The 18,900-nt window shown below is 38.4% G+C and overlaps 1 protein-coding gene across 1 annotated transcript in view; it reads left to right on the top strand.

The window, feature by feature from the left end:
- DISC1 (DISC1 scaffold protein) overlaps positions 1-18,900 on the top strand; it is a 191,732-nt gene that overhangs the window by 61,704 nt on the left and 111,128 nt on the right. Inside the window, 2 exon segments of the mRNA XM_069010268.1 lie at positions 2,376-2,611; positions 15,028-15,082. Coding sequence (XP_068866369.1) covers positions 2,376-2,611; positions 15,028-15,082 — 291 coding nt within the window.

Raw genomic sequence — 18,900 nt, forward strand, 5'->3', positions numbered from 1 at the left:
TTAAGATTTTGGCAGTATTCCCAAGCCAGTAGCACAGAGACAGAATTGTCCTTTGTGCACACTAAAAGCCTAATTTGAGACTGGAAGGAGCAAAACTCATGTTTTTGGTCTGCTGAACTTTGTCCTGGACAAATGCCTCTGTGGGTTGAAACGTGGGCCACACCATTCTCTTGTTCCCGTATCTAAGACCAAAGGAGGAGGAAAATAATTGGTGAACCTAGTGGTGTGCAGGACTATTATAAGTTGAAATTTTGGAGCTAGTCAACCTTTGAACATGCCAGGACCATTTCTTCTTGTTTTAAGTGATACTTGGGAAGCTGGTTACAGTGCAGCAAACCTGAAAGTACATTTGTTAACAAAATGAGCATTAGTGAACTAAACTTCATGGAAATTGCATTGAAAACCTTATTTTAATGCTAAGGCTATAAAGCGAAGCTCTAAAAAAGCAAAGAAATGCCAAAGTCTGTTATCTGTGCATAGTACGTATGTTTTAGAGGAGCCTGTAATATTGAAGTACGTGGTTTTTTTTCCTCCTAGATTGCTACCTCATACATAGATGAAGTGTCACTTCAGATATTCAGAATACTGGTTTTTTTCTTCCTTACTCAGTATTTGACCCCTTTTACTGTGTACCACTCAAACCTTCTTTTGAATACAAATTTATTAATTAGCGAGTGGGCTCTTTTTGCAGTATTAATCAACATCGCATGTTAGTGATTCAAACCCACTTAATTTTATCTCTGTAACACCATTTTGGGTGTTATTGCCATTTGCTCAGATGGAGAATGGAGAAGTGAATTGCCATAAAAAGCCATATGGTTGTTTCTAACATCAGTTTTGTAATGCCTAGTTATTTACTTCTTAAAGATTTAGTTTTGTCTTTCTGGCTTTTTGTTTTTTATTTTTAGTTGGACTGAATGTGGTCAGAGCATGGAATTGAGCTTTGATTTCTATTGAGAGCCTATAGATAGCATGTCAGAGACCTCTTGCAGGTTGTATGGAAAAGATGAACATAGTCTTTGGCCATGTGGGAAGATAATAGTTTAAGTGGCTTGCAAAGTTTCACAGAGACAGCAAGAAATGTAGGAATAGAATCAAATTCTCCAGTATGGCATTCAATTCAATGACAACTTTAACTCAGCTACCCAGATTCCTTCAAGAAGTGCTCCTTCCTTGCAAGCTATATGTTGGGTTTTCAAGGAAAAACCTGTGCAAGGATGATGTACAAATTTGTGAAGCTTTTTTTTATTTTTGGGCTTCTCACTGCAAGAAAGACATTGAAGTGCTGGAGCATATCCAGAAAAGGGCAGTGAAGCTTGTGAAGGGTCTGGAGCACAAGTCTGATGAGGAGCAGCTGAGAGAGCTGGGAGTGTTTAGGCTGGAAAAAAGGAGGCTCAGAGGGGACCTTATCACTCTCTACCTGAAAGGAGGATGTAGCCAGGTTGGTCTGTTCTCCCAGGTAACAAGTGACAGGACAAGAGGAAATGGCCTCAAGCTGTACCAGGAGAGACTAAGATTGGACAGGAGGAAGAATTTCTTCACTGTAAGGGTGGTCAGGCTTTGGAGCAGGCTGCCCAGAGAGGTGGTAGCGTCCCCAGAAATGGTCAAGAAATGACTTGACATGGCATTTAGTGCTGTGGTTTATTTGACAAGGTGCTGTTTGGTCAAGGGTTGGACACAATGATCTTGGAGCTCTTTTCCAGCATTAATGGTTCCACAATTCTGTGATTCTGAAAATTATATTTTGCTCTTGCAAGAAACATCAATATCATAATGCACTCAGTTTGAACTTCTAGAAAAATGAGTGCAACTGAGGTTGAAGTTCTGCCCATTTTAAGTAAAGAGAAGGATTTTGAGCTTTTAATTAAAATGAACTGTTAATTATCAGAAGGGCTGGTTAGATAGTCAGTGATTGTCTGCTTGCATCCTGTGCTTCATGTCAGATTGGAACCATTAGACAAACCATTGCAGGGGTATTCTGCAGGATAGATGTTTGATCACTTCAGCTGCCTGCCTGTAGAAAAGATTCTGTTGCCATGGGTGATCTGACATTTGGTTTTTTGGTGGAAGTTTTTAACATGTGAACTTGGTAAATACCTATATATTTTAAAAGATGGCTGACAGTAGGTGTTGGAAGAGGAACCTGAAGTATTGAAATGGAGGTGGTGAGTTTCAGACTGTTGGAAGCACTAGAGTTTCTGAGTACAACCCACATGAGAATTCTTGTGTCTCAGCAAGAGGATGTCTCATCTAATGTTTGCTAAATTGGACAAATTTAATACATGCTAATTTTGACACTTGTATTTTTTTGTCTTATGGTCAAATGGATTTCTTTTATAGGGTTCATAGTAAACTTTGGTTTTTGTTCTATGCAGAAAGAAATTGAAGATCTCCGAACAAGACTGGCCATATTAGAAGGAAAAGATCAACAACTAAGAAGAGAAATTGAAGAACAAGATAGGCTTATTCAGTCACAGGACTGTGAACTGGCTGCTTTACTTGGCTGCGTTTCTTTAATAGAGCTGCAGGAAATAAGCAAGGCTGTGGATGACACTTTAGCATCCTCCTATCGAATTCCATTCAGTTTGGATCTTCCAGGAACAATAAAGAGGTATTTAAATTTCAATTTAGATGTAGAGTCTTGTATCTTCTGTATGAACTGCTGAATTGGCTGTCAGTTGTTCTCTTCATCGTTGTGCCAGCTAATTATCTGGATTCAGATACTTTAAAACTTTCTAAGAAATGATGTTGGAGTTCTAATATTGATGTACGTCCTCAGAATAGTTTGTAGTTATTTGAGTGTCTTGCACTTAATGTTCTCTTTTGGTGAAGACCCACCTACAGATAGCATATGTATCCATCAACTGGTAATTCCTATCATCACCTTACACTGTTTCTTGTTAACTGGTGGAATTTTTTCCCCAGTTTGGTAATGGAGTAATTAAAACAAATTTCTCACAGCCTGAAAGTGTGTACTAGGCACCCTTCAAATAAATATTAGAGATGCTTTTTGCTTCCATGAACTTGTAATTAGAATAAAGTCCGGTGTGGTGAGGAGTGCTAGACTCCGACAGTGGATGCAAGGCAGTGAGGAAGAGGGTGCAGCAGAAATAATTTCGGGACACTCACAGTTAAATGTACAGCATTATGGATCCTTTAAATGGAAAAGTAGCTACTCTTGGCAGTTTTTTGGAAATAACCTTATCTTTATTTAAAAAAGCAATTGAAGTACTGAAACTGTACTGGATATTGGTGATGGGACTTTGAGAGTGGTACTGCTGCAGTGTCACCAAAAGAAAATAAAATTCCTGTTTATCCTAACTTACTTTTCTTCCAGATAAGCAATAACTATGTTGCTTGCAATTTTTTTTTCTTCCATCATGTTTATTGGATTTAGTTTGGCTGTATTAACATTCATGAGAAATTGCTGCTCATGTGTGCTAATTTTACAGATTCTTTTTTTAAAGTCAGCAGAACATTTTGTAGAGCACTTACTCTCTTTTGACATTTGTGTAAAATTTTAAATAAGGTTATGGGAAATAGTTTCTTGCATTAAGTTTAGCTTGTTTTAATAGTATTTTATAGCTATGTTTCTGAGATTGAGGAATAGAAGACCTCAAGCAGTCTGTCTGAGAAAGTGATTTTAGTTTTCTTAGTTTTGGATTTGCTTATGAAAGAATATTCAGATTATTTTTTTCTCTCATTGCTGCTGTAATATTTGGGTTGCATTTACCTCATTGGGAAATTATTTAAAAGTGAGTTAAATAGTATGGGTTCAGGAGGAATTTTCTCTGAGTTGCTTGCTTACTAGCACCATGAATAGCACAATCACTTGAGAGAAAACAGGCATTCATTATTCAGAGTGGGTTCATAACTGGAATGAAAATTTTAAAATAACTTCTTTTATTTCTGTTTGTTTTTAAAAGATGCAATGAATGAAACTTTTGTGGGATTTTTTGTTGATTGACTTTGTTGTCACCGGTGGTCAGGTGCTTCTGCTCTCATTACCATGGCTGGAGCTCTGCTATTGGGACTCTGGTGGGTTGACCTTGGCTGCACACCAGGTGGCCACCAAGCCACTCTATCATTCCCTCTTGTCAGCTGGCCTGGGGAGAGAAAATAAGATGGAAAACAATCCATAGGTCGAGAAAAGGCAGTTTACTAAAGTGAAAGCAAAATGTTGCATGCATGCATGCAAACAAAGGTTTTATTCTCTACTGTCCATCATCAGGTGATGTCCAGACACTTCCCAGGAAGCAGGGCTTCAGAACATGTAGGTGTTGCTCTGGATGGCAAACACTTTAAATAACGAATGCCTCTCTTCCTCCTCCTTTTGTTAACTTTTATCTCAGCAGACATCCCTGACATTTTATAGTGTGGAATATCTCTTTGGTCAGTGTGAGTCAGATGTCCTGGGTATGTCCCTTCCCAAGATTTTGCCTATCCCGATCCTACTGCTGGTGTGGGAAGGCGGAATGTTGGAGAGAGGGTGCTGATGCTGTGCCAGTGCACACTGGTGTGTTATCAACACCTTTCCAGCCACTAATACAAAGCACAGCACTGTGGGGCTGCTGTGGGGAAAGTTAACTCCATCTCAGCTAATGCAGGACACATAAATGCTGTTATTTAACAGTGAGAGTTCTTTCAGATTAACTGTGAGCTTGAGTGATGGGTGGCTTCCTTTTCAAGCCGTGCAGTCTATCGTACCTCAGGTACAGAGATTTTATGTCTGAATCCAGGTGTGTTCTGTTCTCCTTCTGTAAGATGAAAAAGCAGCATGCACATAAGACACTTGGTGTGGGTATAATTCCTGTGTGCCTGTGGGCATCCCTTAGATTGTTATGCAATTAAACAATGATCTTGTTTAAACTTCTGCTTAAAGCGAGGCTACAATTTCCAAATGAGATCAGGTTGCTCGGGGCCCCATCTCTCTGAGTTTTGTATATCTTCAAAATCTCTATGGAGATTTTGCAGCCTTGCTAGGCATCCTGCATTTCACCACCCTTTCTGTGAACTCCTTTTCCTTCATTTCACCAGAATTTCCATGGTTGCAACTTGCACTGGCTTATTCTAAATCGGTACTTCTTGTGGAAGAAGTATTGTTTATTAGGTAACAGGTTTAAATACTTGGTTGATGCTAGTTCAGCATATTAGTTTTAAATTCCAAAGTCTTGGCATAGTTAATCTGAAGGAGATTTTCCTGGAAATGTGTATTTTATTTTATGAATAATTGTAAGGGGGCGGGGGGGGGACTTTTCCAAATTTAGAGGTATCTGTGTGAGAAATAAAGCGATTACTCATGCACATATGCTAGAGATCAGTGCTTCTGTAGCAAATTCAGGATCGATGGGCAGTAAATTGCAATCTCCTCCCTGCTGGGCTGCAAGATACTCTGTATTTATTCTAACAACATTGTGCTTGTCAGTAAACTACTGCTATAATGTGCTTTTGCATAATTATTTGTTGACTACATGAATTGCATTCAGCACTGGAGTAACACAGGCAAGCCTAGTGTGAAGCATCTCTTAAGACAATCTGTGCTGTAATGAATTGTGTTTGGTGGCTTGCAGCTCACTATAAAATAAAAATCATTCAATATATTGAAGCAAACTTCCAGGAACATGAGAGAACATATTAAACAAAGAATACTTGCTCAAATAGAAGTGTGAAGGAGGAAGAGAGCAAGTAAAATGTAACACTGCAATGAGCATTGGTTCTAAGTTTATTTTTCTTGTCAGGTGTTATTTTTTCTTTGTTGTTCTTTGTTTTGTCCTGTTTGCTTTTGGTATGTGGTGAATATTTTAAATACAAAAAGCCTTTGTCAATAACTAAAGCATGGTTTGAGTTTGAAGAAGAGAAATGTTAGGCACATTACCCATGGACCTTACTCGATGGCTGTTGGAAGACACGGTTAAAACCTGCTGGTTAATGGGTGAAGAAATATGTTTTGACAGGGAATTCTCACTGAAGTTGAGACTGCAGAATGTGGTTGTTTTGCTCATCCAGACAGGCTTAATTGGTTTTGGTAAGCTAAAGGGTGTAATCGTTACTTTAAAACGGGGAAGTTGCAGGGCAAAAGCTCAGCTCCCTTGCACGAGGTTGCGTGGAGATGTGTTTAAAAGGTGGGAGCAGCTGGAGTTGTGTGCACTGTGACACATACTAGTGTTTTAACTGAAGAGAACACACTGAAATCAGAGGAAAGTGAGTCTGGGTGTTTCAGCATGAAGTACTTTCTTCTGGAGATTGCAAAAGGTATCAAAATATTTAATTTTCTTATTCGCTACTGAAGTGGACACCATTTCAGAAATACATGTTGAGCTTTCTAATTAACTTGAGTTTTCTAACTATAAAATAAGACCATTTTAATTATTTGACCTATTTACTTCAATATCTGTTGTTTCCTTTATTTGTTTCTTTCCATTTCGCAATAAAAACTGGGGAAATCTGTTATATGTCAGTTCATATTTAGTTCCATTTAGCAGTTTCTTTGTTTTATCCATATCTGCAGATGCATGTGTCCTTACAGCGTGTCATTCTTAAAAGAAATTGCACAGTTCCATCTGGACTATTGTCTGGGCACCGATTGCTGGTTGAGAGAAATTCAAATACACACATTTCAAAGTATGTGAATGCTCCACCTCTTCTTCACATGGAACAATTTTTAACTAGTTGGAGTTTATTCTATAGTGGGTTTGTGGGCTCGTCTTAAGATAAGTAAATTCTCTGTTATGTGTATTAGTTATTAGGGGGCAGCCAGTGATGCAAGGAACTGGACTTGATGATTTATTCATCCAGTTCACTCTGCTTTTGTGATGCCCGGAGTTCATTTGGGATTTTGAAGGGAAATTCCTAATGTCTTTTCAAATGTCTTAATCCAGCCTGAGCCTTGATAATAGGTCTGTGTCATTTTCAGCTAGTCCCACACCTCAGTTTGTGTTTGAGGCCATCATCTCAGCTTTCTCAAAGCACTTGGCTGCAGTCTTTTGTGAGAGGCTATGACAATTCATAGGTGAAAGAAGAGATGTGCCTCATCTTTTGTGAGCTGACTGATTAGGAGGCTCATCTTTCTTGTAGATAGGTGTTTTCCTCTCCATTTTGTCTGCCTAGGATTAATTTCATTCCTTTGTCCTCTGCCTAGGATTGAAGGGTAGAGTTAATGGGCAAGTGGCTTTGTTTCCTTTCTTCTCACTTGTGGCAGCAACTCTAGGAGTAACTATGTATTGAAAGCCTGGCATTCCATAAAATGTGCTTTGGCACATGAATTTGTTTCCTGTGAAGCTGCAAACGTGACTCAGAAGTTCATAATGTCTCTGATCCCTCTGGAGGGAGTAAAAAGGGCTTCTGCAAAGTCTATTCCCACACTGTAGGTACTGGCGTTTCTTGGGAAGAATGGGGCAGGGTTAAAAACAGAGCAGAGAAGGTAAAGAGACAGTCCTCCAAGTTGGAGGACAGAGCCGTTGCTGTCAACCTGAATTATTTTTGAGCAATCTTAAAGGCAGCTTTTTGTCCTCTCAAGCAGCAGTATAGAAGGAAAAAGTCACAGCAGAAGGATAAGTAGCACTTGCTTGAGTACCCACGTGTATGGTGTAATGAGGAATCTGGTTTTCCCTGCTGTGCATCTGGTTTCCCCTCCTTGCTTGAACAGCATCCAGTGGGGCGTACGAGCCTATAAAGCCCAGGCCACATATGTGCTGATTCCTCTGGGTATGTGCACAATGAGATTTACTTCTCTTTAGGGAAAAATGACCAGCTGTCTCAATCAATGTGTGCTACTGAATTCGTTTGTGTATAATGAAGAGAAACAGCTAGCAACAATACCCAGGGACAGACCCTTTCCATCAGTGAAGTAAAATGGACGTTGTTCTTAGGAGAATAATTGCAGCTGCTGTGGGCAAGCTCTAGTTTTTGTGCACTCCAGACAAATGTAGCCGAAGAATGGGGATCTATTGATATATCAGAAAATCTGGGGAATATATTAGTTAGGATGTGATGGACTGCTCCTGCAGATAGCTGTTTGATTGTCCCTTTGTTCTCAGTCTGATGCTCCTGTTCCCCATAGCAGCTGAAGCAACAACTGCTTCAACTGCCCTGCAGCATCAGCTGGCAGAAGAGTGTTGGGAAATCCAGCACCATGTGAATGGTTTGGTTGGTTGAAACAGCCAGCTGGTTTGGCTGTCTGAATGGTGATTTATAGGACCAGAAGGTTTCTCAATACATGGCAATGAACATTGAGCTTGTTGTGATGACTAAAGATGCCAGTAACATCTTCAGGTGTCTGTGAACTGATTGTTTCTGTTAGAGTGATTTTATGTAAACCCCAAAACCATACTGAGATTCTGCCTATGTCCTTGTATTGCTGGCATTAAAATAACAGTTTATTGATCATTCTTATAAAAAATTGTGAAGTGTCATCCAATGCTATGATTTTTCTTCAAGTCTGCTGACTGGGGCTAGTGTCTGGCAGCACTGCAGCATATAAGAGTTGACTCAGTTTAGAGTTTTTGTGTATGCTGAGCTGGGCAGGATGATGAGTTTTTAAAGTACACTTCATGTAAGTGTAACTCTTTGAGAATCAACAAAGACAAGTACAGTCACTGAGCAACCTGTGAGTCAGTGGGAAACCCTATTGGTAAGCTGAGGTTATACAGACATTGGGAAGGTGTATTTCCAGTTCTGACTCCTGATAAATTCTGAGTGGAGAAGCACATGTATTGAAGCAATCCTTGACATACAACAGCAGTGAAGAAATACTGCTCTGCAAATGATAGCTTGGAGAAGAGCAAATTGCTGGAGCAAAACCAGCTCTCGGATTGCTCAGAGGTAGGTGCATAATTTTGGGTTCTCATTCATATTCCTTCGAGAACTTTGTAGATTGAAATGTGCAGAAGGTGCAATGCGCCTGTAACTTAAAGTGCATCTCTTGATAGTTGTTGTCTCAGATCAGATTAATTTTTGAGGTTGGAAGTTTTCCAAGGTGGGACTTTGCATTTTACTTCTAATTCAAGTGACTAGTCCTTGCAGCTGCCAGAAATTTCATTTTCATTATGAGTTAAACACAACTTTTCTCTCCTTCTATTTAATGTTGAAGTCCTTGCCTCAAGAGCACTGTCAGGGTTAGATAGAGAAATTGGATTTTCACCACAACAGCTGAGCAAAAATTTGTATTTTTGTAATTTTTTAACTAGCTCTCTCATCATATAGAAGTTTTCTGTGGGCTGCATTATCCAAGGAAAAAATCAGAGTTTATTTGGAAAACCCTGACTTAGGTTTAAGGGGTGATTTTACTTCCCATTACAAAGTTATGCTGCTGTGAAAATATCGTTGTTTTAAGTCCTGTGCATCATTGCACAAAGATGAAAAGGAACTTACGTGCTTGGCCAAAAAATTGCTTTCTCGGTATGGTGATAGTCAGATGGATAGCCCAGACAGGCTTATGAAAGGATCACATAGAGTGAAAATCTTGTTATCCCATATCTTTCTTGGTTAAATAGAATCAAACTTTGTAGTAGAGAGTTTCAAAAGTAAACAAAAAATGTTGGTTTACCTTAGTGCATTTAATGCATTCTAGCCCTGAATGTCCTTGATTGAGCAGAAGTGTAGGACCAGCAACAATCCTGTAGGTCTTGTCCTGGTAAAAAGCTGCCCATGGTATCTGTAAATAATAATCTGTTGGTTTTCCTCAAGAAAACTTTGGTAACAAGTACGTTTTCTCTCTTTTTTTTTTCTTTATTCCTAGTTGTACATGTCTAACTTAAAGATGCTTCTTGTTAAGTGTAGTTTTGTTCAAAGCTTTTTTTTCTGATTTGTTTTCAAAGCTTTCTGAGATATACCCATTGAGGGAACTATAAAAATACAAGGAAGTTATTGATTGATTTGATTTTATATTGTGGATTTCTTCCCTAAAGGCACAGTGAAGTCTATACACTGAAGATTTTTGGTGGATTTTTGCCTTGATGTAGACTGTAGCAGACATTTACACCAAATGTTCCCCAAGTAGCACTTCTGATTTTTTTTGCAAGGGACTGGACAAAAGCTTTTTTTGAAGGTCAGCTTCTGTTTGCTGTTAAAAGCAAGGTTACAAGTGTAGGGCTTGGTTTATATATTTTCATCTTCTAAGACAGTACAGCTTCTTGTGACTTCAGAATCGGAGGAAGGATCATGTTAGAAGGCATAAAGTTGTAAAAGCCGTGCTCTCTGCAGGCTGTGATCGTGAGAATGAGGTTATCCTTTGCAGGCAGTCTCATTACTCTGGGCCAAATTCAAACTGTAAACTGTTTAAATTTGCTGATTTTATCCAGGAGGGAATACATATTCATATGAATTGAGGGTTCAGCCCATCATGCTTTCTGCATACAATCTGAGCATGGGCTTCTAGGCTGTTGTTCTTGAATTAGAAATTCAAATATGAGTAATTTTAAATTGTTCTGACTTGTGCTTAGTTTTAAAGAAATTAAAGTGCTTTTTGTTTCAGCACTGTATTGTGGTGTGGAGATTGGGAGTGAAATTACAAGGTCTATAATAATTTTTTAGGTGACAGTAATGTAAAGGAGAATACTTGCTGTAAAATGACTTTTTACCTGTCTTTCAATGTCTTCAGGCAGGGATCAGAGACGGCAGCTTAGTTTCTCTATGAAAAATAAGAATTTTTAGTACAGGATTTATTTGTTTTATACTGGTACCGTATGTGTGGTGTGTTCTGTTGTGCAGATAGAGAAACTAAATTCTGACTATATTTTTTGTTGCTGTGTATGTATTTTGTTATTAATACAGGAACTGTTTCTGTTTAAGCAGTGTGTATATTTATGTATCTTGAATGTGGAGAACAGCATGAATTGCCTTTTGCCCATTTGCATTCTTTGAATTTTTTCTTAGGAAGCAAAACGTAAATACATAATAGCTTGGTATGCAAAGGGAAGTATACTAGCATAGTGGAAGGAAGGACATTCAGAAACATGCCTTCCTTTAGGAGAAAGCCATTCTTCCCAGTATTGTGCTAGTTAGCCTTCCTTTGAACAAAGCCACTTCCACAGTATCTGTAATTCCTGCATGCAAACCATAACTTCTCAAAAGATTCTTTAAAAGACATTTTGAACATTATCTTTTATATCATGATACTTAATGTCCTCTGTGGTCATGTGGGAAGCCTGTGAAAGAGTGAAGGATGTGTGAACCAGACCATTCAATTCTTAGTCTTCCCTCTGTCCCCTATTGCATTGAAATGTCTTCCTTTATTTTGCCTGCACACCATTCCCAATTACGAACATCATCTCAGCAGGTTCCAACTGTGTTATTACAATTAAATGTACTTAGTAGCTATTCTTTAATATCAGTAAAATGAGATACTTGAAGGGTACTGCCTAGAGTGTTTGGATCTTAAAATTTTTCCTATAGTCTGTTGTTACGTGCTAGATCAACCTCAGTTCCTGAACATGCATCATTCCCATACCCTCCTGCAGCTCTCCAGCCGAAGTCTGTGTTTTGCCAAAGTACTGCTTCATGTATCATCCAGAAATGCAATCATTCCTCAGCTCCTGCTTCCCTGTTCTAGTCTAGCATGTATACAGTGTTACTCTGGGATACAGCAGGTGTATGTTCCTTGTCTTCTTTCCCTGTAATGGATCCCACTGTCTGTAAGTCTGTGTCATTTAAATGAAAGGCCCGTGTGGCTAGCTGCATGGATGAAGATATTGCACATGATGTATAGATTGCTGTGGGTTCTGCAAGTGTTAAAAACCTTTCTTTTCCTTCGTATTTCGTCAGTTAAATTTGTATTAATTGAATTCCTGTCTTACTCTAGTCCTTTCATCAGCTGGGTCAAGAACTTTGCTTTCTCTGTGATGGAGTTAGCTTATATTCAATTTGAGAAGTAAGCTCTAAATGGTCCTTATTATGGATTGCTAGGACTGTGAGGAGAAGCTGCCAAATTCTTGATTAGCTGTTCTGTCAGAGAAGAACAGCAACGAGTGGATGCCTTCCCAGGCAAGAATTTAGTGTTATTCCAAGGAGCTCTTTCTAAAGCCATTTACCCTTGTAGTAATACCTAAAGCAGCTTTTAAGATGACAGAATACCCCTCTTAAAATGAAATACGATGCTCCAGGGTGGTTGTAAAAGAAAATACTGTTTCTGGTTCAAGTCACATGTAACAGATCATGGCTGTTAAAGCTCTTTGTTGGTAGAATGAATCAGTATCGACTGCCTGGTTACTCTTGTAGGTCATTAGCTTGTCAGCTAATTGGAAAGCTTGTGAGGGGCTTCTCTGCGACAGTATTTTGTGGTAGAAGAAAACAACCTGGGAATAAATGTAGTTAAAAGCAGCTTGTAGTTGGTAACTATGGCTGGTTTGTACGTGGTCTTGATTGCTGTGTGTGCATTGTATGATGGGCTAATCTCTACAAGGGGTAAGGCATTCCTATGATATCATTCTGAAGGCTAACAAGGATTCGAAAGAGAGTACTACTGTGAAATTCATACAATAAATAATACAAATACACTTGTAAGAGTCTGTGTGAATGCTGTATCTGTAACAAAAGGATCTTTAGTTCTGAGTCCCTGGTTAATCCAGCTATCAATAGCTTGTGTCACATTAATTGCTTACTAATGATATCCTTTATTGATATAGGTCAGATTAATATAAAATTCTATTGAAACTATAGTTCTGCAAAATTCTCTTAAAACTGTAGTTCTGGTGTCATTGAAATGGCAGTATTTGATTCCTTATTTTTCAGTGACTTGTTAGAGACTCATAGAAAAGAAATCTGGGTATAGAGTGTTTTTTCCCACTCAGCACCTGGTCCTGAGAGTCTGCATGGGCTTGTGTACCTTGTTAGCAACACAGATTTGACAACTGGGTCCTAGCTTGCAGTGCTGTTCTGGATGCATTGTTTCAAAAGAAGCTAAAAATTGATCTCTGTTCCAGTTAGCTGTGTGAGTTCTGCAGAGCAGTGAAATGTATGAACCTGGGGCGGCTTTCTGTGAGTAAAGTAAAAAGATAAGAGGAAGAGCACACAGAAGGTATTTGTTGGATAGAGTTGCCAGCTATATACTGTTGTTCTTCTGGCTATAACTGCACTTTACATTTTATTATGGGCTGGGTCTTTTGAGTTGAGTTTTATAAGGCAGTTTCAGTACAATTGGGTCAGTCACCCATTATTCATTCAATTACACACTGCAGCCTTGCTGCTGCCCTTTGACTTCTGTACACAAAGCCCATCTTTTTTTTACATAACCTGACCAGCTCAGATGCCAATTGTGGGAGATGCTGAAAGTCACTGGGAGCGCCAAAGCATAAGAAAAGAAATGGCTAAATAGTTCATTCCCTCTGGCATGCCCAGAGGCAAGCAGGGAGCTGATAATGGCATCATTACACATGCAATACTCTGTGTTTTGCACATATATTGCTGTAGAAAAGGGAGAAAATTGAGACTGCTGTGTGGGAAATGTCACTAAACTTTTACACAGGAAGGCAGCTGCATTTCTGTTTGTTGCATTGCACAGGCGCTGGGGTGGTAATGAGGTGACAGGCCTTGCTGGGCTGTAGATAGAAAAGGTGTGTGCTCCATGAAGCAGGGTATTAGGATAGCGATGCAAATGGATGCCTCGTTAACGTGATTAAGTGATGTGCTGAATTCTGCCTCTGAGGCTATTTCACTCCTGCCTGCAGTTGGGCAAGATGGTCCAACCAGCCTTTCTGTAGGTGATCAGTGGCTGATTGCAAGTCCAACGTCACATGCTTTGGGATTCAGGCTCATGAAAATGCTGACTCTTGAAATAGGGCTCAGTAAGTGCTGTGCTTAGAAAATAAGAGCAGGTTCTCAAAAGAAAACTGAAATGCATAGAAAAGAGAAATGCACAGGCAGCAGAAGCTGTGTGCATGTCAAAACAGGCACTCAGTCATAGTGTGCTTTCTGAATAACAGTGGCTTGTGTTTCTTCCACTTGTAAAATGAATGCAACACTGCCTTACCATGCAAGAGTATCGTTGAAATAAATCCAGTGATGTCTCTGAAGTGTTTGGATATTTCAGTGCCAAACACTAGAGAAAAGCTCAGAAATAAATTAATAGTTCTTATTTGGGAAAAGCAGTAATGGTAGATCATGAAAGAAGTAGAGGTTTTGTAACACAGGTGTGAGGAAAAATTGAGATGCTGCTAATTGAGAGTGCTGTCATGTACACAGAACTGAGGTGTTTGACAGAAGAGAAAGTAGCATGTGATAAAGTAATTGAACACTGTATAAAAAGTGTATGCCTCCTAAGCCGGAAAGAGAGTATTAAAGTTGCAAAAATAATCTCTGTCCTAACTCCTGATGTTTGATTTGACTTGGATTTTTGAACTTCACGTTAAAAATGTAAATGGTGAACTTATTTACAAGAACCGAAGGCAAAGGTTTACTTTAGATTTGGTAATATAAAAGTAGGAAACCTACTCGCTTATAATATGTGGAAGAAAACCTTGAATTTGTTGATACAAGCATGGGTGATGCCTCAATTTCAGCCCACTGTTCCATCAATTTGATACATATATTTGGTAGGTTTTTTGGATCTGAACAAACTGAGTACTGGTATTTCACGTAAAATTACTGTGAGAACAAGTGACTGTAGTTGAACTTTTTCTGGTAGAGTTGAAAACTGGGTTGTAAGAGGATAGTAAACTGCTAATTCTTTGTGTCAGAAACGCCTTTGTGTTAGGTGTTTGGATGATAGTCTAGCAAAGCACCAGTCCTGGACATTGCCAGGAACTTCTAAGACATTATGATTACACAAATAATTGTAATTGTGTTTCAAATGGTAAGTAAAAGCTGTATACTCATTAATAAACAACTGTAAAGGTGCTGTTAGTTACTCACTAGCAACCCTGAAACTAGGTGAAGTTTTTATCTTGGTTTTATGTTGGCTCTGTTGTGTTTGTACAAGTCAGCTTAACACCTCTGTATGAAAATGTGTCTTCTGTAGCAGACTGTGTTGAGCAGAGGTTAACTTTATTTTATTCTACTTATTTATTTTATTTATTTTATTTTAATTCCTTCTAGCCTTCAGGAGAAAGAACAAATGTTCAGCATGTCCATTAAAGAAACTACTGCCAAAGTAAGTACACGTTTTCAGTTCTTCAGAATGTTTTCGGAAGCAGATCACAGCTTGCATCTTAATAAATTGTCTTTGTTTTAGAAGTTGGTTTTGTGGTGTTCCTTCTAAGAAGATTTCGCACATAAATATTTTTAAGCATACACTGAAAAGCCCTCCCCAACTTTTTGTTTGAACAGGCCACAGAGATTATGATACTTCAGGAGGCAGATGGAGTAATCTCTTCTTTCTTGGCTTTTTTACTAGTGATCAGCCCTCTTGCTCAGGTCTCTATTCAGGAGCAGACTCCTCAGCTTCATGAAATCATGGTCATAGCTGAATGTTTAGCTCTTAATACAGAGTCTCTTACTTTTCTCTCTAACTGGTTTTGTTGATGTGAAGGGAAGAGCATAAATTAAGTACCTCTTTTCACAACCATTTCACTAATAATCTAGCTAGCAATCTCATTTTCATAGCCCTTTAAAAATACAAAGCAAAGTGAAATAGTATATTCAGCATAATTTTTGTTTCTAACCAGAAATGTTAATACTTTTTCCTAATTTTTCTTATTTCATGGGCTCCTCTCAAGAAGTATAACACTGCAATTTAATTTCAGAATGGCTCAGTTGCTCCATGAATGCTCTAAAAAAAAAAAAGTTCCATTTGCTCTAGCTTATTCACATAGATCTGTATGAAACAGGGAGCGAAAAATATTTCTGGGTTTTGATTAATAATGAATTTATACTCCGAAATAGACTTACTTTTCATGTTCTTTCTCTAATAGCACTCACCTAAATCAGTAAAAAATTTATCTATAATCTGTTCTTCCTAATCATCTTGACGAACATTTTCACTGTGCACTGTTAAAAAGATAATTTGAAGCTTTGCATCTCATTATCACTCCTTCCTTCTCTTCCACTTTATTTTGAGCTCCTTTTCTTTATTCCTTGCTTATACCCCCATCTTGGGAAAATTCATATAGACTATTACAATGATTCCCCCTGTATTTTTTAAATGACTATGAATGAAGTATCAAGGAAATTTTTGTAACTGACCTACAGCTCATCTACTAAAATGAATGAGACATTCAGTAGCTCAATGTGATGTTTCAAGTGTTGTTTCAAGCTATTTGCAAGCTAAAACATAAGGTATGGAATTTGCCTTTTCCCCAGAAAATGTCTCATGAGGTTTTACTTTATCAGCATAGTATCTAGAGACCTTTTCAATAACAGCTGAAACACTGGATAACAGTAGAGAAGTCTGTGAGGTAGAATTTCACAGATTGCTTTTTTTCTTTAAATTTTCAATAGATAAAATATTATTTTAATTTTATTCCATTCCTATGTGATTACTTTTATTTGTTATGGAAGATAAATAGGAAGCATGTGGTGAGACTCCAAATAATTTCCTATTTTGTTGATTCAGATCATCTCATCCTATTATTTTCATCTCAAAATAAATAGAGCTGGTCTTTGAAACCTTTTTATTGTATGGCGAAAGCATTCCTTTGTCAAAGGTCTTTCCTTTTCCCCTGTGCCTCTGGCATTTCTATGGCCTTTTCTGCCTCATCTCTCTTGTTTTCAGCTGTGGCTGCAAAAGCTAACTTTTGCCTGCTAATGAAGGGAACACTGTCCCCTATTCAACACCTTCCTTCAGAAATTAATATCTGCTTTCCTTAATGGCAAGATTGTGCTGTGTGGGAGACCAGGTAGACAGTTCCTTCCTTTAGGCATTGTTAGTAGAATTTCTTTATCTTTTTCAAGGTGCTGTTATAAAGAAATATGAAGGTTACTCAAAACTTCTTTTGAGATGATTGGAGAGAGAGGGTCAATTCCAGTGCTTTAGTTGCTGTCCTTGCCCCTGTTTTTGCCACTTTGGATTAACATCATACGCTGGAAAGATGGAAGAGGATGACAATGGGCAAACTTGCCTTTGATATTTTGCTGGTTTTCATCTTGATTCCACATATCTTTGCTAACCAGCTTCCTACTGGTTTCAGGTAGACTGCTTTTTCGAGTAATGTTTGCATCTGAACACAGGTTTGTAAGGTATATTCCTAAACAAGAGGCTTTTTTTTTTTTTTTAAAGTCTGCTTTAAAAAAACCTCAGAAACCACTGAAGAGGATTTTTAGATAGATACAGTAATACTTGGCTGCAAAAACACTTTCCTGAAACTGAAAGAGAGTTTTTTTAGACTTTGAGCTTGTTGGTCTGTGGGTCACAGCAGAGCTGGTCACTGAGAGCTGGGAAAGAGCGTTGCTGAGGCCACAGGCCCCTGCAGTCAGGCTGGTTAGAGGAGGATGGTGTTTGCTGGAAGCCAAGGACACTGGCTCTGTGAGTGTTCACCATCCTTGTTAGCTATGATATAACCTTTCCTTTGTGGCTGAATAAGCTACTGTTGTGAGTAATGGTATCTGTTATGAAGATAAAATAATTAGAAAAAATGAAAGGAATTGGAGCTTGTAGAGTGGACCTGATGTAATGTAGAAGCAGTGCCATTAGTTTAGGGGATATTACTTTGTCCTTCCCACTTGCTCATTTAGTTTTGTTGTACTATGCCATATGATAGGTCTGAAGATTAATGTTGTTCATTTATCTACAGAATACATGTGACATAGATACAAGCAGAGGCCCGGCAACCTACTTATCTCATGTTCCAGAAGAATCATCTCTGAGTTGGAGGGACTGCCTTTCTGCCTCTGGTACCTGCATTTGGTCCATCAATAAAGAGTGCCAGCAAGCTTTGTTCTGACACTAGGGCTTACAAAGTGGACAGTGCTCACTAGAAACTGATTAAACATCCCTGCTTATTTTGCATAATTGCCAAACAGCTGTCTAGTGATAATGACTTTAAGTTACTACCAGCATGGGATATATTCATGTAGTTTTCCTGGAGCTGAAAGATTCCCCATCTAATTGCAATTCACTGAGCCATTTAGTGCCCCTAAAGAGAGAGTACTGCTTGGAAAGAAGTCATTAAAAACTTTCAGATTTATTTTGGAGATGGGAGACAGACATGGCCTTTGGGTTTTTTTGGACATTTATTCACCTCTGACAGGTTTGGGGTTTTAAAAACATTTTAACTGAATTAGCTGGTGAGTCACTTATAAGGGTGTACTGAAACCAAGTGAGATATCTGGGTATTTAAAAATTAGAGGAGTTGCAGAAGAGATATGTGTTTTTAAATTAATAGGATGACTCTGAAGTCTTTAGAAGTAACAGTTACTGCTTGGAGGATAGTTCTGTTGACTCAAGAAAAAAATATGACCCATTTGTAGTTAACAGATAGTCTCAGTAAAGGAAGAGGGTGTTATTAAAGCTAGTGTAATATATGAATTATTATAATTTAATTGTACAAACAGATAAACCATTAGAACTATAAAATTTTGCTCTTAAAAAGTGAAGTGATAACTGTGCTCCTGTTAATAAGCATGACATTTGTTTTTGAGGAGGGAAAAATGGAAGGAAGGCAGGGGAACTTCTCTCTGGAGATTTCCTTTCACATCACATCATTTCAGAACTGGCCTGTGCCTATCTTGATTATTGCCTTACCTTTGGTTCCAATGAATGCAATGTTTTCTTAAGTGTCAGCTACAATTTTAAGTGTTTGACATCTGCCTCCAGAACAAGGGATTTGCCTTAGTTCAGTGAAGGGTTTTTGTTTGTTCGTTTTGCTTTCCTTCCCAAATGATGCAATATGGAGTAAACGCCAACATTTTTGATTATGTGGGGCTTGTATAAATTTTGCATGCTGCATAAGCTCCTTCTGAAGTGGCACTGTACACTGAAGTGTAAGGTACAGAAACAGCTGAATTTCCTTTATATTTTGTTCTCTCTCTTCT

This window comes from Aphelocoma coerulescens, chromosome 3 (genome assembly GCF_041296385.1).
Source record: "Aphelocoma coerulescens isolate FSJ_1873_10779 chromosome 3, UR_Acoe_1.0, whole genome shotgun sequence".
Lineage (NCBI taxonomy): Eukaryota > Metazoa > Chordata > Aves > Passeriformes > Corvidae > Aphelocoma > Aphelocoma coerulescens.